General features: G+C 32.1%; 1 protein-coding gene across 1 annotated transcript in view; it reads right to left on the bottom strand.

The window, feature by feature from the left end:
- Positions 1–27,427, bottom strand: part of LOC142323865 (protein HID1) — a 75,360-nt gene that overhangs the window by 5,485 nt on the left and 42,448 nt on the right. The window contains exons 12-15 of the mRNA XM_075364163.1: positions 19,260–19,493; positions 11,623–11,933; positions 7,696–7,850; positions 3,202–3,360 (exon numbers count right to left, since the gene is read on the bottom strand). Of these exons, the coding sequence (XP_075220278.1) occupies positions 3,202–3,360; positions 7,696–7,850; positions 11,623–11,933; positions 19,260–19,493 (859 nt within the window). The remainder of the gene's footprint in view (positions 1–3,201; positions 3,361–7,695; positions 7,851–11,622; positions 11,934–19,259; positions 19,494–27,427) is intronic.

Here is a 27,427-nt window from a genome sequence, read left to right as displayed (position 1 = left end):
TATATATATGTATACTATTACTACACTAAAATATATATATATATATATATATATATATATATATATATATATATATATATATATACTATTAGTATGTATATGTACACACACACACACACACTCTTCCTCTTACCAAAGGGCTACTTCAATGAACTTTTTTGATTTTTGGACGGCAGGAGCAACTCAAAAATCTCAAATGGGACCAATGGTCATTTGATGTATCAGATCCACAATAAAAAATGGTGCCCAATAATGTGTTTGTTCTAAACAGCTGGAATTACTCTGCTTTATTTTTTTTGTTATTTGAGATATTCCGATTCCCTATGTGGAAATCTTCTCCAATAAGAGAGGCTAACTAAGTAGGCCCCAATTTAGAGTATTTGCCTTCAGTGGATGGGGAGGCAGGTGTTTTACATAATAAGTCATGTGATACATTGTTTTAAAGGTCTTTGTTAGACAAGCAAAATGGTATCAAAACAAAAAATAAATTTTGACTATTTAAACAAAGATGGCAAACATAAATGCTATTACATTAATTAAAAATTAAACAAAATAATTATTAAAATTTTCAAATACTTCTTTTAATTAAACTTAGTCTAAAATAATAATTAATTTATTCATTTTTAATATTAAAATTTTATTTCATAGGAAGCTTTTAAGAAAGTGATTTTTATCTTGTAAGTTGGTAGTGTCAACAGCTCATCAACAATTAAACAAAGGTAAGTTACAATCTTAAAAACGTATTTTCATTGTTGCTTTTGTAATAAGTAGCTAATGGATGTTGAAGTGTAACTGCATCAGTGATATTTTTGGATGAAGTTTTGTGTTTCTTTATTAGTAAGCTTAAAAAAGTTTAAATTACAAAGGTCAAAAAGTAAAAATGATTAAAGAAATCAATAATTTAAAAAAAACTTAATTTAGATTAAAAAAGTTTAACCTGACTTAGAAACCTGGTTTTGTTTTTCAACTTAGCTTGGTTCCTTAAAAAATCACAATGTACAAAAAACTTTTGGGTAAAAAACAATGGGTTTTACAATTCAAGAAAGAGTAGAAATAATATTTTTATTTAGAGAAATAAAAACAAACAAAGGAATAGCTAATGAATTTAATGCACGGCATCCTAATCATACAATTTCCAGGATTGCAGTTACAAATTTAATAAAAAAATTTCAACACACTCTTAGCGTTTTAGACAATAAAAAGTTTGATCGACCCAGTACAGATGATATTATTGAAGAAGGAATATTAGCACAAATTTCTGTTAATAATCAACAATCGGCAAAAGTTATTGCATGAAATAATAATTTAGCTCGTCGCAAAAAGTATTATAAAACATAAGTATCGCCCATACAAGATTCAATTAATACAAGAACTTATTGAAAATGACTTTGATAGGAGGGTTGAATTCAATGAAATTTTGACACAGAAATTAACAGCAAGAACTATTTCTTAATTCAACATATTTTTTACTGATGAAGGTCTCATTTACTTTACATGGGGCTTTTAATAGACATAATAATAGTGGGTTCTGGTCCCAAGAAAACCCTCATTAGTGAAAGGCATATCCAGTAACCGGATTGGTTAAATGTGTGGGCTGGAATGACAGGTAACTTCTTGGACCATTTGTCATTAATAGTAACTTACATGGTGATATGTATTATGCTTTGCTGAACGAGCTGATAATTCCAGCTCTCAACAATTTAATTGAGTAGGTCGTAGACCAAAGCGGGCTCCTTTATTCATGAGAGAAGAAGTGTTTTTCCAGTCAGATGATGCTCCTCCACACTAGGCTTGAAATGTGAGAAATGCACTGAACCAGCAGTTTCAAAATCGCTGGATAGCTCAACATGGTAGTATCGAATAGCCAACCAGGTCAACTGACCTAAATCCCCTTGAGTTCTTCCTGTGAGGGCATTTAAAATCAACTATTTATAGTTCACAGCCAACTTCTCTTGAAAAATTAAGAGAACACATTGAGATAGAATGTCAGAAGATTTCAACAGAAACTTTTCACAATGTGAGAGAAGCTTTTGAACAGTATCTATATTGCTGGATAGAGGAACAGGGAAGGGAGTTTGAACATTTAATATGAGGTGAGAAGGAATGACATTTTTTAACTGAAATAATTTTAATAGGTGCTATTTTTAATTCATGAGATTATAGGACTTTTTTTAATATAAAAGACAGAATTAATTACACATGAAAAGTAATTAGACTGCAAACTGATATTTATTTAAATCAAATAAAATTCTTCATTATTCTAAGTTTAATTAAAAGAGGTATTTGAAAAATGTTAATAATTAATATTTTTCAATTTTTAATTAATGTAATGTTTAAAAATTAGAATTTAATTTTTTTAATACCATTTTGCTTGTCTCGCAAAGCCTTTAAAACAATGTAACACATGACCATATATCCCATTTAACATTTTTGAGCTGCAACTGCCCCCAATCCCCTCGAAGGCCGAATACTCAAAATTCAGGCTTACTGAGTTAGCCTCTCTTATTGGAGAAGATTTCCCAAGAGTGAATCAGGATACCTCAAATAAAAAAATGAAAAAGCAGCTATCTTATCTTAAACACACACATTGTTGGTCACTATTTGGGATGGGGCGATCAGAATTTTGTTTTAATTATAAAATTTTTATCACTCCATTAAGGTCTTTAAAATAATACATCAAATATGACCATTGGTTCCATTTGAAATTTCTAAGTTGTACCCGTTCATGTCACTCAAAAATTGAACAGAGTGAAATATATGTTCATTGAAATAGTCCTTCGGTACAAGGAAGAATGCCGCAAACCACATCCAATTTTTTTAATTACACAAAAATTTAAAGGGAGGGTGTAAGTTACTTTTCAGCCACCCGCTATATATATTACCTTCAGTGAATCATTAAGCATATATTAAACATTAAATAAATAACATGTATAATGTTTCGCTTATAATCCTAAATTTTTTTTAGAGATTTCAACTGACCTGTAATAAATTATACCAATGCATCTTGTGAAGAAATAAATAAAGCATTTTCAAAAGAAAAGAAAGATGAACACACCATCCTCTTTAATGAAAATAAATGCCCTCTTCAACTAAAATATCACATAATTCTTTTCATAAAACAATATATATTTCTTTTTTGGCAGATTTCTAATCTAATTAACAAAAATAAAAATGTAATCATAAAAAAATAAATTAAAATACCTGAGATAAATGACACCCCACATATATGTTCGGAACCATGTAGTAGTCCCGGCATTTGCCTGATATTTTCTGATTAAAATGGGATGTGGAACTGGCAAAAGACCAACTAATGTACCATGCTGAAGAAATTTCAGTATCTCACTTTCATCTGTAAGTCCCCTAGAATGAAAAAAATTTTATAAAACACAAATTCTACATCAATAAAATATATATACACATTTTTTGATAAATTTATTGGTGTTAAAAAATAAACCATTAATCTACATCATATTAAATGTGATGTACAAAATAATTTTTATTAAGGATAATAAAATCATTCTAACTATGAATATTTAGTATACAAATCAATTTGGGCAATGCATATTGACTTAGCATAAATATCAATTTCAGGTAGCAGAACCTCTGCTGCCTTTTAGTGATGTAACAGATGACATCAGTTGACTATGTTCATCTGCAAGTATAGGATTTCATTCCAGTCATGTAAGGGAAAATGAGAAGTGAAGTGGTTTCTGTTGTCTTTTTCAGTTGTATACTATAGTAAAATCTACCATTAGTTGACAAATCAAAATAATACATATTTTTGGTGTTTAGAGAAATATATTAACAATATACAGAACTGCTGCAGGCTTTCCTTAAAATCTTAGAAGCAGTACAGTGTTTTGCCTACACAGGTAGGCAAGTAATGCTAAAAAATAAGACTGGGGGAACCCTGTAAAATATTTTCCAGTTACTATATTTTAATGTTACACATACAAAATTAAAAGAACATCTTTAAATTCATTTGTTTAAAACATTTGTTTTGATTCTGTAAAGCATAATTTTGAGAAGGTAAAATATATTTGTTTAAAATATATATATATATATATATTCTGGGTTTGATTTCTGGCTATGCATCTTCACATACTAAAATTTCATCTGATCAAGAAACTGTAACTGGGCATCAGCCTGTTGTTTCTGTTAAATAAATAAATGTTTCATCATATATTTTCTTTACAAAAATAATAAGTCGATATATAATTCTAGCAACAGATTAATATAAAAACTAATTAAAAAAGTTCTCTGATGCTTTCTCACATTATGATTAAAAAATCATACTTTAAAAAAGGATATTTAACATATTAGATTCTTATTAAAACAAAATAGACTTATTGAAAACGGCATAAAAATTATACATAGGAAATAGAAGGACATTTAATTAATCACGAACCACATGTTTCATAATGAAAATGCACAAGACATCAAATAGAAATAATTAATCAAATAGAAAGTTTGTAATTTCAAATCACATAAAATCATCTAAAATAAATGCACAACTTACTACTACCTGAAATGGAATTTAATCTATGAAACAAATAGGTCCCAGAAGGGAGGAAGATCACAATAGAAATTATCAATTAGGATGGAAAATATCTGGCAAGAACTTTATAAACTGTTTGTGGAGGTGTGGGAGAAGCCTTTAACCCAAAAATAGAAAGAAACAACAATTCTCTTGAATTAAAAGTAACAAAGAAGACTACTGAAATTTTTAAAACAAGTTACAAATACTATAAAAAATATTATAGAGATCAAATGAAAAATAAAAATTGCAGTGAACGTGAAATTTTGACATTTACAGAAGACTTAATGGTATTAGTTGAAGGTAAGAAGGACTTCAAGGAAATTTCTACAATGTTTGTTGGTGGGACCATACTGATTACAAGGGTAGTGTAAAACGTTTCTTTCAAGTCTGGATTAGAAAATAACATTTTTCTGGGAACATTTTGATTTATTTTCCAACATACTCAGCATTAAGTTCCACAGACGTACAAACGTACTTAGCCCAGCGTTCCACAAGAGTGTATATGCCAGTTCAATATGTTAATTTATCCAACTCCTTAAAATAAGCATCTACAGTGGCAATAACTTCATTATCAGTAAAAAATTTCTTCCCTCAAAGCCATTTTTTTAGGTTAGGAAACAAGTGATAAATCACTGGGAGACAGATCAGGTGAATATAGAGGAATTTAGAGCAATCTGAATTGTAATTCATTGATTTTTGCCATTGCAAAGACTGAAATATGAGCATTTAACCCAAATGCTCAAATGCCCAACTGCAAATGATGGAGAAGCTTTTTTTTTGCCAAATGTGCACATTTTCCTTTAATTTCATTGGTGAGATACTGAAACAGGGTCATAATATTCGCCATTTATTGTTTCATCCTTTTTAAGATAATCTAAGAAAATTAATCCATGTGCATCCCAAAAACAGTTGTCATGCTTTGTTAAAGCATAAAAGTTGTTTTGCTTTTTTTGGAGCAGGTTGATCTTTTTCAACTTATTGTTTTGATTGCTGTTTTGGGTTGGGAGTGTAGTGATGAGAAAAAGGTGGGTGAAAAGCTCCGGTCCTCACACAGAGATGGTGTTAGTTCACTTTTTTTGATAGCGTCACATGATTCCATTCTTCATTAGTTGATGAAACCAAGTCTCATCAACCATCACAAATTGACGTAAAAATTCCTCTGGATTGCACCAAAAGAGCTAGAAACCATTGCTTGAAATGTTTTTTCAACACTGTTTTTTGTCGGGCATGAGCAAACGCGGGATCCATCTAGCACATAGCTTGTTCATGCCCAAGTGTTCGTGCAAAAATATTGTGCACGTGTTCTGTTGAGATGCCTACAGATTCTGCTAACTCGTTCTCTGTCACTCTTGATCTGCCGAAGTTATTTTATACACTTTTCCTATCATTTCTGGTGTGATCACTTCAGAAGGACATCCACGGTGTGATTCATTGCTAGTGCATGTTCAACCCATTTTAAACTTTGTGGCTGCATGTAACTGTTGTATTTGATGGAGTAGTCTCCCAATGTCGTATCAAGCTCTTCTTTATATTCCTTTACACTTAAGCCTTTCTGAAAAGAAGTATTTAATCATTGCACAAATTTTCAGTCTCTCCATTTTCCAAAAAAATGCCCTAATACTCCACTCAGATGGACAGTAAATACTATACTAAGTGATGCAGTGACTTGAAACGCTAGTAATGCTCCTCTTCATTAGTAAACTAATGAAGAATGGAATCATGCAACGCCATCGAGAAGTTAAGTATACTAGCGCCATCTCTGTGTGAAGCCCAGAGCCTTTCACCACACCTTTGTATTATCTGCCATACAATATGATAAGACCAAAGTAGTTCATTATGAAGGAAGAACAAACAAGGAAAGGAAGGAATCAGTGATAATAGGTACTCATTTTCTTGAAATGCTAGATGGATTTAAGTATTTAGAAATAGTGAACAGCAAAACATGAAAGATATAGAAATTAAAAATTGATTGAAAAGTGAACATAAGCCCTTCTCTATATAAGAAAACGCTTACATCAAGATTTCTTACTTCAAAATTAAAGTAAGAAGTTATAAAATCATAAACTACTGACACCAATATAAGGAGGCAAGAACTAATTCTTAATAAATTGAGAAATGAAGGATTGATATTTGATAACAAGAATGTGTGAAAACCATTGGGAACCAAACCAGATTAAAGATGCTTTGATGGAGAGAACAAATACAAAGAATCTCATGATACTGGGAATGGAGAAGGGACTAGCAGCAAGCAGAAGAGTGCCACTGATAAGTTGGTAAGTGACTTGAGCTTGTATGATTACAGCAGTAAGTAACTAACTCAAAATTGATAGAATTCTACTTCAAAATCTCTGTGGCAGAGTGGTAGTACCTCAGTCTTTCATCTGGAGATCCTGGGATCAAATCCCAGTCAGGCATGGCATTTTTTCATACATTGCAAAATTCCATTTTCCATGTCTCTTGGACAAGCTTCAAGCTTACGTGAGGAAATCAAGCAAAACAAGATCTGAAAAAATTGATGCACCAATTCAGCAAACAGTTTAGCCAGAGGTTGCAATTTCGGCAGTTTTTATAATTTTTTTTGACACTTTTTGGGTGAACACTCAGTAAAAGATATATAAAAATGGGCAGAAACTTTGTCCAATGTACTGGGAAATGACACAATAATATACTTGTAATTTTTTTGAAACAAAAATGTTTTCATAAACAGAAATGTAATTTATGGTAATATTCTTCGTTTCATTAAATGCCAAAAGAAAATCTAAAAAACTATAATTGTTGAATACAAAAAAAGGAATTAAATGTTATAGATTAAATAAAAAATAAAACAATTATTTTAAGTAAAAGTAAAAAAAGGTAAAAAGACCATGTTCAAATGAATGATATAAATGAGATGCAAAGTCAATCTCATGAAAAAGAAAAAATTTTCCAATTACCTGATGAATTTTTCAACATTTAATAAAGAATCTGGATTATGTAAACAATCAGGGGGACAGTCATCCAAAATAAATTGAGCAAACTGAATAATTTCACAACCGCACTAGCATCAGTGTAATAATAACAAAATTACAGTTTAAATTATCACAAACATTTGCGTGATCATATAATTAATAAAAAAAATAAATTATATTCTATATAAAAAATATGTATATGCTGACTTATCAATGCAGATTTTTTCAACTTGAGGCACCAAAACTTGTAATAATCGCATAATTGTTTGCAGTGGTAATTTAGTTTTCCATGATGATACCCATTCTGATGTGGGGACCCACTGTCCTCCACTACCAGTCGTACTCTTAGCTACACCACTTGACTGAAAAATACAAAGATAAAATCATAATTATATCACAATTTGGATTTTTAAGTTAATATTTATAAATAAAATGTTAAAAAATAAAAGAAATCTTTAAATAAAAGCAGAATGGTTATAATGAACAGGTTTAATTATATCTTAATGTATCAAAAATATGTTCTTGTATGTATACTGTTTGTTTTATAATGTTTCATTTTGTTTAGTAATGAAACTAAAGAAGGATAGAGGGAATATTTATGTATTTCTAAGTTTTGAAACAAATAAATAAAACAACAAAATAATTATTTAAAATTCCCATGGAATGCCAAATGCTTCCTTTTAGTAGACAAGACCTATATATTGTTACCACATATATGTCTAATTTAATATCGGCAGACAACAACGGTAGCAGCTCAGATGTCAGCTGAAGCACAGTATACGTATATGCTGGTACAAGCGTCATTCCCACCATAGCAGTGCTGCGGCCCCATCACTCTTAGGTTCCAATAAAAGAGCGTGCATGAGAGTGAATTTTTAATTCATCATCGACCACCACCTGGAGAAGACCAAGAAGAAGAAGAAGAAGAAGAAGAATATGATAGAAGAAGACAGAAGAAGTTCCTTGGTCGCCTCAACATGGGACCTCCTGACAGATGCCAACATCCCCCTTGGAGTAGCAAGCCTGGCCAGCCCACTGAGGGAGCTGCTGGAAATGGATGCTATCTTTCCGCTCTAGCTTGCTGGGCTTCAATTGCCCTGGCCAGTGGACTCAGGAACAGGAGCCGGCCCATCATGGGATCGCTCAGGGGAGAACAACCGACAGTGCTATCAAAAGACAACCGACAGTGACTCAACACTGCAGGGCTCTGGGGGCCGCTACTGTCACGCTATAGTGGAGATCCAACTGCTGCTAAGGGGAAGGGCCAGTCAGATTTTAATGGATGAGCCGCAACTCCCTGACTTCGCCAGAGACCAGCTTTCGGACCCAACAGCTCTTCTCAGAGCTAATGCAAAAAACAACCCTTTTCAGGGCTACCACAAGTTTATTAGTTATAATGAGCTGACGAAGCCAATCGACGACAACAACAGCTTCTCAGGGCTACTACAAGGTACTACTACCACATGCTATTGAAGCCATTTGGCAAGAATATAATATAAAACATGTTAATTACTATAATGCATCTAAACTGAGGTATTGACCTGCTTGGTCAATACCAATCTCTTGCTTAATCTCTTGCTTAGAGATCACTATTTAATCTTCAAACCATCTAGGTTAGTGTAGCCAAAATGTTAGTAAAGTTTTAATAATATTTCTTATATAATTTTTTATTAATGATATACCTATTTTTAAAGTGTTGGCAACTGGGAATAAAACAGCTGCTTTTATTAAATTAAAAGTTAGAAATAGTGATTTTTTTTAATCTATAAACTGTAAAAAACATGAGGTCATCATAAAAAAAGCAGACGTAAACATAATGTTTATTGTAATAATTTAATAAACAGCAGGTTTAATACAAAATTTGTAAATATTTTGGTGAAACTTCTACAGGAAAAATGAATTGGTAGAAATCTTTAATAAAATATTTTCGGATAAGTAATAAGTCAAACTCAAGGAATATATTAATAACATCAAAGTCCAGATTTACTTTCCTTTCCTCGATGCCTTTTCCATAATTTGAAAATATTTTACTCCAAACACCAAATGTGTTAAATATTGGTAAATTTGTACAAAATAATCATTCATTAATTACATATTGGACAAAAAAAACTGGATATTTTGAAATTTAACACTGAAAATAATTTAAAAAAAAAATTGTGTTCACAATGGAAATAACATATTTAGAAAATGACCTTGCACTTAGGTTAGCCGCTAAACAGCATGAACCAAGTCTAAGAAGCATAGCTAAGGTTGAACTCTGCTCCGTCAAAAACTTCAACTTGATTCAGAGAGTAGTTAGTGCATTTTTAAATATTGTTTTAAAATTTAGACACAAAAATAATTCCTCTTATTATTATTGCCTAAAATAATACAAACAAAATAAAAAACTGTGATTCATAGAATTGCAATACTAATACAATGACAGATATCAGATTAATTAAACAAACAGAATCATAGATTGGGATTTTCACTGAAGTCAGATAATTCAGTGCAGCTAAGTAAAAGTAGACTGAAGGTTACCCAGACAGAAGCTATTTCTTGTAAATTTTAACTAATTTCATTATTTAGAAATAAAAGTTTTGTTTTCAAATTTATTTCCACACCACAAGAATATGTACTTATGCGACTAGTAAAACTTTTGTGAGTTTTGCTCATGAAAAAGCTACAATGGCCAAAACAGAAAAAGTTGATTAGCATTTTATGATGCAGATTTTATTTTATTATTTTTCTTTTAGACATGCTGAAAAAGTATTTTTATATGGATATGTATATACAAGGTGTGTTCAAAAAGTAACAAGAATTTTTGGTTTTTTGGAAAGAATTTTATTTATTCGTCTACATTAATGTTACCCCTTCAAAATAGTACCTATTAGATATTATACACTTATGCCACCAATTTTTCCAATCCCCAAAACACTTCTGGAACTCTATCTTTAGAATAGTGTTTAGCTCTTTCAGCTATTTGCTTTTAATCTCATCTATACTTGTATAATGATGGTCTGTTAAGGTTCTCTTTATTTTTGGGAATAGAAAAAAGTCACACGGGGCCATGTCTGGCAAATATGGCAGCTGGGGTATCATTACAGTGTTGTTTTTGGCTAAAAATTGACGAACAAGCAATGACATATGAGCAGGCGCATTATCGTGGTACAAAAGACGTGCATTGTATCACCACAAATCCAGGTGTTTTTTCAGATTCCTTCACGTAAACAGCGTTGAACTTGTAGGTAATTAATACTCTTTATTGATCATTTGACCTAGTGGCAAGAACTCATAATGCACTAAGCAGTTAAAATCGAAGAACACGGTGAGAATAACCTTCACATTAGACCGTACTTGTCAAGCTTTTTTCGGTCTTGGTGATCCAGAATGCCTCCACTGGGACGATTGAGCCTTAGTTTCAACATTATATCCGTAAACCCATGTTTCATCACCTGTTATAACACATTTCAGTAGTTCTGCATCATTGTTGACTTCATTTAGCAACTCCTGAGCAACTTCCATTCGCTGCTGTTTTTGTTCAAAATTCAACAATTTTGGAACAAATTTTGCTGTCACGTTTCATAACCGAAACATCCCAAAAAATTTCATGGCATGAACCAATTGATATTCCAACATCATAAGCAACTTCTCTGATTATGATTCAGTGATTATTCATAATCATTTCTTTCACCTTTTCCACGTTTTCATCGGTTGATGATGTGCTGGGGCGTCCGGGGCACTAGCCATCTTCAATGTCTTCACGATCTTCTTAGAAACGCTTATACCACTTGTAAACCCTTGCTTTACTCATAGCAGACTCACCAAAAGCAATATCTAACACTTTTAAAACATTTCTACACTTTATTCCATTCTTATAGCAAAATTTAATACAAATTCTCTGATCCATTATTTATACAAATAAAAAATTGCCGATCGTACCAAAACATGTGCTATCCTTTTGACACCTGACAACAGACTAAACGTCCAATACGGCTAAAAATGTAAAGATACTTTTCAGACATGTTTACTAATACAACAATGAAAAATCCCAAGAATCAGACTAATACAACCTGTGAAATTTCAAAATTCTTGTTACTTTTTGAACACACCTCGTATATACAATCTATAAACAATAATATAATATAAACATACTTGTGAAGGCGATCTGTGGACAGAAGGTCCTGATGTAGGAGTAACAACAGAATTATTATTGTTAGTAATATTAGGCAGTTGATTCTGATTAGCTACTGGAGTAGTTGCAGTGGGTGTATTTGATGTAGAAGAGGATGAGGGTGGGGGTGTTTTGCTAAGATTTCTTTCTTCTTGCCTCTCCTCTTCACAGTCATCATCTTGTCTACCATTTTCTACTGTAGGGACAGTACCATTTAATGTAGTTGATGCAGTCATTTCTACAAGATCACCTATCATATGCCCAGATTCTTGACCAGTCATTTTTTCAATTCCTAGAACATCAAAACAAAAAATATACTAAAACTGGTGGATACAGTTGATTTTTATAGAACCTGTAAAAACTATACGTTAATTTTTAATAATGACAAAAAAAGGTTTGCAGTGTTCACTACTCTATAACCAATCTACATTTATCTTTATATGTTAATTAGAATGTTTGTATGTATATATGTCAGCACACTAATAGTTCTTAAAATTCAAGAATCAGTGGGTTGATCAAATGGTTCTTTTATCAATGCTTTTGATGAAATTTCATCATGTAGTCATTTCTACAAGATCACCTATCATATGCCCAGATTCTTGACCAGTCATTTTATCAATTCCCTGAACATCAAAACAAAAAATATACTAAAACTGGTGGATACAGTTGATTTTTAAAGAACCTGTAAAAACTATACGTTAATTTTTAATAATGACAAAAAAAAAGGTTTGCAGTGTTCACTACTCTATAACTTTTCTACATTATCTTTATATGTTAATCAGAATGTTTGTATGTATATATGTCAGCACACTAATAGTTCTTAAAATTCAAGAATCAGTGGGTTGATCAAATGGTTCTTTTATCAATGCTTTTGATGAAATTTCAAGATGGTTATCATCTAATTTTATCCAAATAATTCCATTAATGGGTGAATGGTAAAGCTTAAACTTTGCTTAAATGCTTGAGATTTTTTTTTTGTCTTCAGTCATTTGACTGGTTTGATGCAGCTCTCCAAGATTCCCTATCTAGTGCTAGTCGTTTCATTTCAGTATACCCTCTACATCCTACATCCCTAACAATTTGTTTTACATATTCCAAACGTGGCCTGTCTACACAATTTTTCCCTTCTACCTGTCCTTCCAATATTAAAGCGACTATTCCAGGATGCCTTAGTATGTGGCCTATAACTCTGTCTCTTCTTTTAACTATATTTTTCCAAATGCTTCTTTCTTCATCTATTTGCCGCAATACCTCTTCATTTGTCACTTTATCCACCCATCTGATTTTTAACATTCTCCTATAGCACCACATTTCAAAAGCTTCTAATCTTTCCTTCTCAGATACTCCGATTGTCCAAGTTTCACTTCCATATAAAGCGACACTCCAAACATACACTTTCAAAAATCTTTTCCTGACATTTAAATTAATTATTATGTAAACAAATTATATTTCTTACTGAAGGCTCGTTTAGCTTGTGCTATTCAGCATTTTATATCGCTCCTGCTTCGTCCATCTTTAGTAATTCTACTTCCCAAATAACAAAATTCTTCTACCTCCATAATCTTTTCTCCTCCTATTTTCACATTCATTGGTCCATCTTTGTTATTTCTACTACATTTCATTACTTTTGTTTTGTTCTTGTTTATTTTCACACGATAGTTCTTGCGTAGGACTTCATCTATGCCGTTCATTGTTTCTTCTAAATCCTTTTTACTCTCGGCTAGAATTACTATATCATCAGCAAATCGTAGCATCTGTATCTTTTCACCTTGTACTGTTACTCCGAATCTAAATTGTTCTTTAACATCATTAACTGCTAGTTCCATGTAAAGATTAAAAAGTAACGGAGATAGGGAACATCCTTGTTGGACTCCCTTTCTTATGTTCTTCGATTGTTACTGTTGCTGTTTGGTTCCTGTACATGTTAGCAATTGTTCTTCTATCTCTGTATTTGAACCCTAATTTTTTTAAAATGCTGAACATTTTATTCCAGTCTACATTATCGAATGCCTTTTCTAGGTCTATAAACGCCAAGTATGTTGGTTTGTTTTTTTTTTAATCTTCCTTCTACTATTAATCTGAGGCCTAAAATTGCTTCCCTTGTCCCTCTACTTTTCCTGAAACCAAATTGGTCTTCTCCTAACACTTCTTCCACTCTCCTCTCAATTCTTCTGTATAGAATTCTAGTTAAGATTTTTGATGCATGACTAGTTAAACTAATTGTTCTGTATTCTTCACATTTATCTGCCCTGCTTTCTTTGGTATCATGACTATAACACTTTTTTTGAAGTCTGACGGAACTTCCACTTTTTCATAAATATTACACACCAGCTTGTATAATCTATCAATCGCTTCCTCACCTGCACTGCGCAGTAATTCTACAGGTATTCCGTCTATTCCAGGAGCCTTTCTGCCATTTAAATCTTTTAATGCTCTCTTAAATTCAGATCTCAGTATTGTTTCTCCCATTTCATCCTCCTCAACTTCCTCTTCTTCCTCTATAACACCATTTTCTAATTCATTTCCTCCGTATAACTCTTCAATATATTCCACCCATCTATCCATTTTACCTTTCGTATTACATATTGGTGTACCATCTTTGTTTAACACATTATTAGATTTTAATTTATGTACCCCAAAAAATTTTCCTTAACTTTCTTGTATGCTCCGTCTATTTTACCAATGTTCATTTCTCTTTCCACTTCTGAACACTTTTCTTTAATCCACTCTTCTTTCGCTAGTTTGCACTTCTTGTTTATAGCATTTCTTAATTGTCGGTAGTTCCTTTTACTTTCTTCATCACTAGCATTCTTATATTTTCTACTTCATCCATCAGCTGCAATATATCGTCTGAAACCCAAGGTTTTCTACCAGTTCTCTTTGTTCCACCTAAGTTCGATTCTGCTGATTTAATAATTTCCTTTTTAACATTCTCCCATTCTTCTTCTACATTTTCTACCTTATCTTTTTTACTCAGACCTCTTGCGATGTCCTCCTCAAAAATCTTCTTTACCTCCTCTTCCTCAAGCTTCTCTAAATTCCACCGATTCATCTGACACCTTTTCTTCAGGTTTTTAAATCCGAATTTACATTGCATTATCACCAAATTATGGTTGCTATCAATGTCTGCTCCAGGGTAAGTTTTGCAGTCAACGAGTTGATTCCTAAATCTTTGCTTAACCATGATATAATCTATCTGATACCTTGCAGTATTGCCTGGCTTTTTCCAAGTGTATATTCTTCTATTATGATTTTTAAATTGGGTGTTGGCAATTACTAAATTATACTTTGTGCACAACTCTATAAGTCGGTCCCCTCTTTCATTCCTTTTGCCCAGCCCGTATTCACCCACTATATTTCCTTCCTTGCCTTTTCCAATGCTTGCATTCCAATCTCCAACTATTATTAAATTTTCATCTCCTTTTACGTGTTTAATTGCTTCATCAATCTCTTCGTATACACATTCTATCTCATCATCATCATAGGCGCTTGTAGGTATATAGACGTTAACAATTGTTGTCGGTTTAGGTTTTGATTTTATCCTTATTACAATGATTCTATCGCTATGCGTCTTGAAATACTCCACTCTCCTCCCTATCTTCTTGTTCATCACGAAACCTACTCCTGCCTGCCCATTATTTGACGCTGAGTTAATTACTCTAAAATTACCTGACCAAAAGTCGCCTTCCTCTTCCCACCGAACCTCACTAATTCCTACTATATCCACATTTACCCTATCCATTTCCCTTTTTAAATTTTCTACCCTACCAACCTTTTTTAAGCTTCTAACATTCCACGCTCAGACTCATAGAATGTTATTTCTTACTTTTCTGGTGACCCCTTCCTTAGTAGTCCCCACCCGGAGATCCGAACGGGGGACTATTTTACCTCCGGAATATTTTACCAAGGAAGGCGCCTCCATTATTGCTTTTGAAAATGCAGAGAGCCACATTTTCTTGGAAAAAAAAACAGCTGTAGTTTTCCATTGCTTTCAGCTGTGCAGTACTCAGAGGACTGAGTGATGCTGATATGGCCATTTAAGTCATTGTGACTCACGCCCCTAACAACTACTGAAAGAGCTGCTGCCCTCTTTCAGGAATCATTCCTTAGTCTGGCTCTCAACAGATACCTCTCCGATATGGTTGCACCTTCGGTCCAGCTACTCTGTATCCCTGAGCACTCAAGCCCCCTCACCAACGGCAAGGTCTCATGATTCATAGAGCTTGAGATTAGAATAGTTCTTTTATTTCAATGTTTCATTTATTAAAATCAAGTAAACTATCTCAAGATATCAGCTATTTAATAGGAGATTATGTAATAACAAATTTTTTTAGGTAGGGGACTAATTTTTCGTAGGGAGCACTATAATTATGCACTGTAGACATAATTAAAATTGTTTTACTGAAATTAATCTTTTTAACTCACAATATTTCTTTGTACTGTTATATTATATTTTTAATTGTATTAATATAAACCATTTAGTTCAGAAAATCGAGGTGTCTATTTCAATATCCTGTACTAGGTGGTTTATACAGGGTCATTCACGGGAACCGGATGTTTTTAAAATAATCATAAAAAATTGAATATTTACTTTAAAAACATTTTATTGGTATTGAAACACTTGTTAAATCAAAGCATTTGTTACTTACTCATGAACGAAAAATTATGTCCGGCAAATGATGTCCATTTTGGGCAATACATTGTTGTAGCCTTTCATGATAACTGGCCTCAATTCTTTGCAGCATGTCTACATCAATCTGGGTGACGTGATGGTGAATTGCAATCTTTAGGTCCTCCAATGTACATGGTTTATTGCCGTACACATGCGATTTCAGAAACCCCCACAGAAAAAAATCACAACTACTCAAGTCGGGGGACCGAGGGGACCAAGGAATGTCGCCGAATCTGGAAACGATCCGTCCCGGAAACAAGTTACGGAGAACAGCCATCGTTGCCCTTGCTGTGTGCGCTGTAGCTCCATCCTGCTGGAATAACACATTTTGAAAATCGATTCCCCGGTTTCTTAACTCAGGGATGAAAAACGTATTCAACTTCACAATGTAATGATCAGCTGTTACAGTTACGGCAGCATCATTTTCTTAAAAAAAATATGGTCCAATAACACCGACCTTTCCTATTGCACACTAGACAGTTACCTTTGGGCTATGAAGTGATCTCTCGTGAAGCTGATGTGGGTTTCTTTCTGCCCAATACCGGCAATTCTGTTTGTTGACGAAGCCATTCAGATGAAAATGGGCTTCGTCACTCATTAACAATAACAAATTTTCATTTTCTTCAAAAATGGTAAGCATTTGTCGACAAAATTGTAATCGCTGCGTGAAATCTTGCTCGTTTAACTGCTGCACGATGGCTATCTTGTAAGGATGGAAATGCAGGTCTGTATGCAGAATTCGTCTTACCGTACTTGTGCTCATTAGAAGCGCTGCTGAATGCCTCTGAATAGAGCGGCGTGGGGTTCTGAAAATGGCTTCCCTTACTCGTTCGATGTTCTCCGGAGTGCTAGCAGTTCGTTGGAGACCCGGTGGTTTTTTCTTCAATATTGAACCACTTGTTCAAAGGTGTTTGCCCATCGCAATATTGTGTTATGAGAAGGGACACTTGCATTACGATGGATATTAAACTGACGGCGGAAATCTCACTGATCAGCAGTTACGGATTCGTCATTTCGCACAAAACTGTCATACGCGTACAGGCGTTGGTCTAGCGTCCACGGCTCCATCTCAACGACTAAAATGTAAATGCTATGAACGAAGGAAACGTCAGACACCAGCCATGTGCCCCTCCCACCACGAACACCCGAGTACAACCCACTTCAAAAACATCCGGTTCCCGTGAATGACCCTGTATTAATAGAATTTAAAATATAATTAAAGTTATATATTTTTAATTCTACCTTAAACCAAATAGTACATAAACAATTGAGATAAGACATTTCTTAGCTTAATCTTATCAAGATAGTACTTTTGCAGGGTCCCACATCCTCAGTCATGATTGAATTCATTTTATCAAATTAAACATTAAAATAAAAATAATAAGAATATTAGAAATTATGTTTTTAAATATGATACTTATATAAGTACTATCATGATAAAATTAAGGTAAGAAATGTCTTATCTCAACTGTCTGTTCTAGGTGGTTTATATTATGAAATTTAAAAATAATTTAACAGTACAGAGCAATAATATGAACCTTAAAAGATTAATTTCAATAAAATAATTTAAGTTATATTTATAAATATACTAAGATACGTAGATAATACTTTCATACAGTCTCTTGAGTTCCATTAGAGGTTAAAGAGAATGGTTTTTTTTTCAATGATTTAGTTTAATCTCTTTTACTGTTTTTATGGTATTATGCATGAATGACAACCTGTTTTAATGAAACTTGGAGAATGAACATCTTTTAAATAGAAGTAACAATTTATAGAATTAAAATATTATAAATGTCAGCCATTTCTAATTTGAAATATTTACTAGTTGGTCACCCTCTCCAAATGAAAGAGTTACTTTTGCAGTTTACTTACTCAGAATGTACTTTACAAAAATAAAAAAAAAACAATTAGGTGCTCAGAACATTAAACTATCTTGTATTTTGGTAAAAACTTTTTTTTTACCATCATAATCAGGATGAATTCTAATAAAAGTTTCAAACAATAAAAATTACAGCAAAGCGAACTGTACATAATTTTCAGATATTTTCTTAAAATTTCAAACAGGGTTTCCTTTTATTGGGGGACAGTTTTTTTTAGCAACTTACAAGCTGAATTTTAATAAAAAAATTTCAGGAAATGAAATTTATTTGAAAGAAGCCTCATTAAATATTTTCTGGAATCTTGGTAAAGGATTCCAAATGAATAATAAATTAAAAAAATTAGTATACAGAGGAACACTGGGTCATTCAGCTTATAACATTTTATAATAATATTATCATACTTCAATATTTTTTTGACTAATTATGTGTATCACACAAATGTTATTAATTCGACACATCCTCATTCTTTGTTAGCACAGTTTATTCTAACAATAGTAAATCATAATTATTTGTAATGCAAGAAATCTTTGCCTTAATTATTAAAAATAAATTTAACTAAATGACGGGAAGATTTCATCAACAAGGCTACCTACATTGGAAATTAATATGGGATGAAAACCATAAAAGAGATACATTTAGTGATATTCAGAGAAGTTACACTTTGTTATATGGATTCAGATATTTTGAATCCATATTACGATCTGATTATATAAACCTGGGTAAAAAAAAATGAAATGTTAATTACGAAATATAAAGTAATAAGAACGAAAGAAGTACTAACAAAGTATATGCTAATAAGAAGTATAAAGCTGAGAAAGTGTGAGGAAAAACAGGTTTAAGTTGTTAAGTCAAATGAAAAAAAAAATTGAAGAGGGTTGAGTTAGACCTTAAATAAAAATAAATTATTCAGGAAACTTATAAAAATTTTAAAAAAAGAGAAAAATGTAAACAACACTTAAACAAAGTAATTTTTTTTATTAAAAAAAAATGCTACAATAAAGATTTGGAATAATTTATCTAAAAACAGATAAAAGAGTTAATCGATACGTTAATTACAAAAACTTACCTGGGGTATCTGGTAGAGTTGCTTTTAATGTACCGGGCTCAGCTGGAAGGGCTGGTCGTGAACCTTCCATACTAGGTGTTTCTGGAGTGTTATCAACAGATGAAGTACTGGGAAGGTGCTTCCTTGTTCTTTTATTCAGTGATTTAGAAATGGTGCCATAATCACTAGGTAAACTTGCCAAAGCATGGAATACTTGACGTTTTCGTATTATTGTATATACCAGATTTGAATTTCCTAAAATAAAATAAAAATATATATATTTACATGAAAACAATTTTGTGATAAATATAAAAAATAGTCAATTTTAAAAGTATTTTAATAGTAATCTTTTTTTGTTATACCTAAAATGCGGTTATAATTTCAAAATTAAGACAAAAATATAAGTGCCTGTCTTTTAAAACATATTACATTTATGTTAGTTTAAAGATTTAAGTAGAGATTAAAGGAAAAAATATACTTATAATGGCTAATGGGTACATCAGTTGTCATTTTTTAGTGCTCTCTACTGATTCATACTTGGGTCTGTGGTTTTTATCACAAAAATAATGAAAAATTACCGACCATTTTTAAAAATAAAACAACACAATCTAATGAAGTTTCTAACATATCAAGACTTCTTGATTAAAATTACAAAAAAACAGAGGTGAGACAATTTTCAATGTATATCAAACATGCTGTAGATTAAACATTGTTTTATCCAGACAGTGATAATCAAAATTTTATTCTATCAAAATGTTTATCAAATTGATAATAAACTAAAAACTGATAAGAATTAGAGCTGCTATTAATTATAGGTATTGTACTGCATCTATCCCTTGTGGGTAAGCAGAAAATATAGTAATTATTTTCACTTTTTTCATGCCATTCTTTGATTTATGTCCTTTAAGAGGGACAGAAGGAGAATGCACATTAAGTTGGTTTTAGACAAGGAAACCTGTGATGGAAATACAAAAACTGTTTGAAGAAGTCTTTGATGATAGTTAGATGTTAGACTAATGTATAACTGCTTACTTGTGCTTGAAAAGTGGTACTTCAATTGACAATTTATGATCAAATTGCATTTTAATCTGTTTTAAAACATAGATTAGGATATCTATCCATTCCTGACATGATCAGACATGTCATGACATGATCATATAATGTATTACTATGTACTATTCGTAATAAAGGATTTATTTATTTATGGTCATCCTATGGGATCCCTTCTTTATAGTATTATAAAAGAAATCATTTTACAACATATTAAACTTCCTCTTTCTCTCTCTCTTACACTGGTTGATAGCAACATTTTATTACAACAACGTTACATAATTATTTTCGTGATCTATTTACTTTTGACCTATTTATCCTTATCTTGGTTAATGATCTTCGTATATGCGGAACAAATCTGTTCCACATATACGAAGATCAAATGTTCACAACATGCAAATTTTACCCACAGCACACAAATGATAATATTAAATCAGTTATCTTTATAACATTCTGAATGACCAATACACATTTTCAATCATCCATCGATGAATGCACGTTTATTTCATTCCATTGATTATTTTATAAAGGAGATGAATGTCATAGCGAGTACTTTTCTCTTTGAAATTGGTTAAAACGATTACTAAAAGTAACCATTATTGTAAAATAACGGTTGTTGATAATAGCTTATTACAAACTACAATGATCTTAGAGGTACTATATTAAAGTAAAACACTCATAGTATTTAAGCAAAATTAAGTTGGTTTATGAAAATTTAATCTGCAATTAAGTGCTGATGCTGGAATACTGAAACAGCCTTAATTAATAATAAAGCAATTAGATATATTAAAGCACTTAGATGAAAACTTTCAGTGCTTTGGTCCATCCTGGTTTAAAGAAACAACATTGAATGGTGACCAAACATTAAATGAAATCTGTTTGTATGACACAACAAACCTATTAAAATGTTTAAATGAATATTTCTATAGTAACAACTAATGTTCTAAATAAGCTAATTATTAGTTTAAAATTATTAAACTTTAAGTGACACTCTTGGAAATGAATGTTTTATTTAGAAGGCTTTTCAGATCTAATAAAATCAGTACTACAGTACTGATTTAGTGGGGTATCTAGTAGCATGGTTATTATGAACTCACCTTTAAAATACGGGATTTTTGTTTAATCTGTCTGATGTAGTAATAATTAGTAAAATTCATGCAGTTTAAATTGTAAACTCCTGAGTTGTTGTTTTTACCAGGATATATTTTGTTTGTTGTTTAGAAAGCTAATACTTTGAAAGATATAGCTTTACTATTATATATATATATATATGTATATATATTGGTAATGCTATGTACTGTATCACTTTCCAAATAAAATACACAAGGTCGTACAGTAAACTATTAAAATACAAACAATAATGCAGGCATGTATAAATTAAACTTTTGGCCTATTTACTTTTGACCTATTTATCCTTATCTTGGTTAATTATCTTCGTATATGTGGAACAGATTTGTTCTGCATATACGAAGATATGCACAACATGCAAATTTTACCCACAGCACACAAATACCAAGATTTCAATACACTTCAACAATATGATATTTAAAAATATACTAGACTGGACAAAAACATACTAAATGAATACACACAATAGAAATTAGATTGATTATATGCTTAAAATGTTTCTTATTTATTTAAAGATGTATAATTAAAAGCAGTTTTACCAGATACTACATAAATCTGAAAATTAGCATCAAAAGGTGTTTGAAAGTATAGTTTATTAACACTAACACCAAGAGTTAAAAGTGTAAAACACTGTCCATGATTAATAAGGGAAAATAAAAATAATGAATTATATTAATACAGTATGGTGTGACTTTTACTTCATAATTGAAATGGAATAAAAAAAGAGGGTAATTTTAAGTAGAACAGAAAACTACATAAAAACAAATATGAAAAAAATCATAAAGTTAACATCATATTTTTTATTAAAATATTAGAGTATTTAATTTTCTTCTATGATTATATTTTAAGAATATCACTAGATTTTTAAAAGAAAACAAAAAACATTCATTTAAGCCCAAAATTGCCATTATATGTACAATGAATTGTATAACATCGACAAGAAAACTTTTCAATATTCTATTTTTCTTCTCTTCAACTTAAGACTCCTCTTCCCATATTTTCTTTCTTTCAACCACTTCTTTCTCTGTTCATCGCCTTATTCTTCTTTTCCACTTAATTCATTTCTGGTATGAAAACTTATCTCATTTTTTATATACTCTTGTTGCTTTTTGAAGACATTTTAATTTCCACCTTTTCATGACGGTGTCACTCAAAATATTCTCTATCAAAACATACTTTTTATATTGTTACTTGACAATTTATTGACCGGTTAGAAAAAACCATCTTGTCCTTACTTGTATACATGTACTATTTAAAATAAAAATAAAAAAATTACAATAATATTAGTACTGTACAAGGAGAATGGTATGAGGCTTAAAGCGGGGACTATGCAGAAGGTGTTAAAGCTAATACACCCTAAAACTCTCAGTCCTCTGCTATTTTTTTATTTACTAATCATATTGGTCTCAGTTTTACAGCGTAATGGTTGTCAAGGGATAAATATAAACAGCAACATGGATTTACTGGCATTATTGTATTTAGATGATTTGGTGATTTTCGATTATATCACTAACAAACTCGGGAATCACTAACAAACTTGATATTTTAGCCCAGTACTCCTCTGATAATAATCTGTAAACATAGTAAAACAAAAATTGTTTTGTTCAAAAAGGGTGTAGTAAGAAGAAGCGTTAGGCTGTATACTTTAATGGCAATAAAATAGAAGTATGTAGGCAGTTAGGTTTGGTTATTTGGGCATAACAATGTCTTCCTCTGGTAAAACTGCATTGGCAATGGATGGACTTGTTGAAAGGGAAGAATTGGCATCTGGTAAAACAAAAGATATTTGAAATCATACTCATGGACTACAAAAATTAAAATTATTTAATGGTTTAGTAAACTCAATTCTATACTCATCTGAAATCTGGGCTTCCATGTATAGCCACAAAATTTATCTTTACGATGTTTTTTTAAATATATTCTCATCCTGGCTCAGAATATTCCTAATTATATGGTTTGGTGGAGAACATATGGTAAAAATAAGTTTCCAAAATTGAGTTTGGACAGGTAAATATTACTGAATAGTGGTGTAGATAATAATTTGCAGTATAACTGCGTTTATCAAACTAAAATTGAACTAATTTTTTCAAGAACTGAGGATTTTTTAAGTATGGATACAGTAGGGCAAAAAAAGTACATAACTGAAATGATTGAAAAAGTTAAAACACATGCTCGTATTTATTCAAGTTTTAGCTCTTTCTTAAACAATATAAGCTCCTCTAGTTGTGCTTGTGCTGAAGGATATCTACAACTGCAAACCAGCATCTATAGCAGAAAATAATGGGCCAGAAAAGATTGGGTCGACGTAGTGGGGATCGTAAATTGTTTTTCAGGGAAACTATATGATTTTAGCAACTTAAATCAGTCTGATGATATCCTTTAGTTTCTGCTGTTTTGTCCTATATTTTGTGGTCTGGGAAAATATACATTGTATGGCATATTAAAACAGATCATCTCTGATAAAATCCTTGCAGAAATTACTTAATGTTAGTAATGCTGCCAAATTGAATAACATTTAGTACTTTGTGATTGCAGCTTTGAAAATAAGGCTTAATGGTTTAGTGATTTTGCATTTTGTTAACTGATTTATTTATTATTCATCTGGTTTTTATTTCATTAATTGGTTTAAAATTTGTTTTGTTAGTATATTTTCAAAAATGTAAGTTTAATTATATATTTTTGCAAATTGTTAATTTTTGAATTACAGGTTGGGTTAGGTACTGTAATTTACATCAGGGTTTTGTATTATAGGATTGTACTGTCAACATTTGTATGGGGTTTACTCTAAAATGAATAAATATAAATAAATAAAAATCTTGGACTGGATTTAGATAAACTTATTTATTATTTCCACCTTAAGACATCTTATTAAAAAAAAAATAATAATAATAATAATAATAATGTGGGACTCAAGGCTACTGGAAGTACCTCCTCAATAGTTATCAACCAATAATATCTGGTGTTAGTATTAACAGTACTAACAATATTGCTTTTGTAATAAGATCATTTTTAACATTGCTATATAAATTTTTAATAATCAACTAAAATTGATAGTTCCTGTTTTAAAGATAGTTTCATTTCCTACCATTTCAATTTTCACTTTGTTCAATCAAATTAATTGTAGAGCTCAATTATTTACATTAATTATAAATAAAATTAATGAGTTCTGTTGTTCATATATACAATAATTCACAAAGAATGTACAATTTTTCAGGGCATGTTCTACTGGGGAAAATGAAGAACTAAGTTTATACGTACATAGATTCGGAAATGCTTCATTGGACTGGCGAAAGATTTCGCCCTGATTTCTGCACCTCTGGTAAAATTAAGCCAGACGTTAAATAGCTGTGTTATACAAACAATGGCTTTGGAAGGTAGCATAAGGAGGATTTTTTTTTGTGAATCAAAGCCAGGGCTATTCTATGAGCTTCTTCTCTTTTTGATCACATGAATAACTTCAGCTGTAGAAAAAGGTTTAATAGGAAAACCGATAGGGATCGTGCTAAATAAGAAACCAATGAATTCTTCCTCATGAGGACTCATATTTCAAGTGGTTGAAAGACATCGCTCAAATAGGTAACAAAGTTGAGTCTTCTCCTTGTCACTCTTAGCCCTAGACTCATCAGACATTTTCAAAGGAGTATGTGAGGATGGAGGTTGTAGAAAGCTCCTCATGGCTCTCTATATAAAGTAATTGTTTACGTAAAGTCTATAGGCTCTCAAGATAACACTTAAATGTCTCATTCTTTATCTTTGCAATAGCCATTTCAACTTAGGAGCGGTCCTTATAGATGTACTATCCTAGCCTCACCTATAATGTTGCCAACTCCTCCTGAGCCTCCTTTTCATAGCAGTAAGTCTAAAAATTCCCTCAGAAGGTTTGTATTCATTCAACTTTCACATTTACCCTCTGTGTTGATTGCCAAGCATCCTCCTGAAGGATTGCGTGGAATTATCGATATCATCAGAAGACCTCAACCGAACAGGCACTACCAACTCGTACTCAATCCAGGTGTGATAAAAATCCCAGTCTATCCTGCTCTGGAGTACTGGTGACACGTTTTCTTAATTACTAACATGCTGACAGTGAGCAGAACAGCTGAGTGATCACATTTCAAATCGAAGTTGTTATAAACTTTGGTATATTGCTGCAAAATTCACAAGGATATGAAAAAATCCAACCAGTTAGGGATAGGGATCTCATTAGAATTCAAAGGCCAGTAGATAGACTGTACTTCGGAGATCATATTCAGATGCATGCTAATAACGAAGTCCTTCAGAGCCCTGCCTTTAAGTGAAATTGGTCGAGATCCTCAAAGAGCATGCTTAGCATTCCAATCGCCGCCTGCAATAAAATGTAAACCAAGAGTTGAGAAGAAATCAGAAGAAAGAGGAAACCATAGTCAAGCATCGAAGAGGAAGTATACTGTACACACTCTAAGCGGTCCAAGCCAATCCTAGATCTCCAGTGAGCTCACCTGAAAGTGATTTGTTCATTGTACTATGGCAGTTGATGGTGTCTTATGAACATAAACATGGTATAATTGCCCAATGGCATAACTACAGTTATGTTAGTGCAGTAGATAGAATAACCTTGAACATGATGGAAACTTCGATCAGTGAAATGTGTTTCCGAAAGTACAACAATGTCTAAGGATTCATTAACCAATAAAGATTCTAGTTTTTCTTTCTGATCTGCTGGTCCATTAATATTCTATGTTGCAACTCTCAGGAACTTAGCCATTAACACAGTTCGGTAACTATTTTTGTACAAAGTACTATTAAATTTCCTATTTGTTGCACAAGAAACTCTGCACTCATGTTAGCTTACCTAGCTTGTCCTCAGAAATATTCTGAACATCATGACCAACAGCCACAGCATAAGATCTTGGACGAATAGTGGAATTCGTGTCTGGATCTCTCTTGTTTTTGTACCTACTGATGAGAAGGTTACAGTATCAAAATTGAAGGAGGTAGCTTGCCTCTCATGGCTTCCAGTAGAAGTAATTATTCTTCTAGTCGATATAAATCTTTGCCTCTGTTTTCTCTCCATGATCTCTTTGTAAAACTTACATCCCCGGTAGTTTGCCGGATGGTTACACTGGCATAATGCGCAATCAATTGGAGTGCTCCTATCTTTAGTGCAATCAATCTTTAGCCCAATATCCTTCATCACATATCACACATCAATAAGGCTGCATAGTTACTTCTCGTATGGTCATACTCCTGACAGCGCAAACACTGGATTAACCCTGGCTGTCTGGGAGCCTCAGTAACAACCCCACAACTGGAAATATATTTTAACCTAAACACCACCCTGTTGTTATCTCTTGGCTCAAGATTAACAAGCAAAGTTGACAATAGTTCTTTTGTACATCAGTGCCTCGCATTTACTTTACAGACTGCATGACCGTGGCTCTCAAGTTTTTCTCGAACAAGCTCATTTGGAACAGAGTAATCTAGGTTCCTCACTATAATAAAAAAGGCTCTTTCATCCTTCCTAGTGAAGGTGTGGCTGACCCTCACCAATTATCTTTTTGTAGGCTGTTACATCCTATGAAACAGTCTGTAGTTGTTTAGGGCTGAATACTTTAATATTGTAGATGCAACTATCGACTCCTGTTTCGATTAATTTCTATAGTCGCATAATTCATTCGTGTTATACAGGACTACAGACGTGGAGGTTTAAATTACGTCCCTCTGATCACTTTCCACGTTGGTTTCCTCCATCAGTTTTTTTGAGCGAAAAATGCTTTTGCATTATCATCGCCCGGGTCAAAATAATAAGTGGCTTCTTCTCGGATATTAAAATATTAGTAAAATAGTGTTAAAACAATGATGAAAACTAAGATAATAATAGGAATAAAATTGAAATAGTAAAAAAATGTAACAATTAGGATAATACATGAAACGTGGATAACAAAATAATGTAAAAATTTTGACGGGTTAAATCTTATTAAGTATATTAATTTGTTTTAGAAGTAACAATACTCGGTCTAATACATTCTTGC

This window comes from Lycorma delicatula, chromosome 4 (genome assembly GCF_047948215.1).
Source record: "Lycorma delicatula isolate Av1 chromosome 4, ASM4794821v1, whole genome shotgun sequence".
Classification (NCBI taxonomy): domain Eukaryota; kingdom Metazoa; phylum Arthropoda; class Insecta; order Hemiptera; family Fulgoridae; genus Lycorma; species Lycorma delicatula.
The sequence above is the reverse complement of the archived record's forward strand: the minus strand, read 5'-3'. Positions and strand labels throughout refer to the sequence as shown.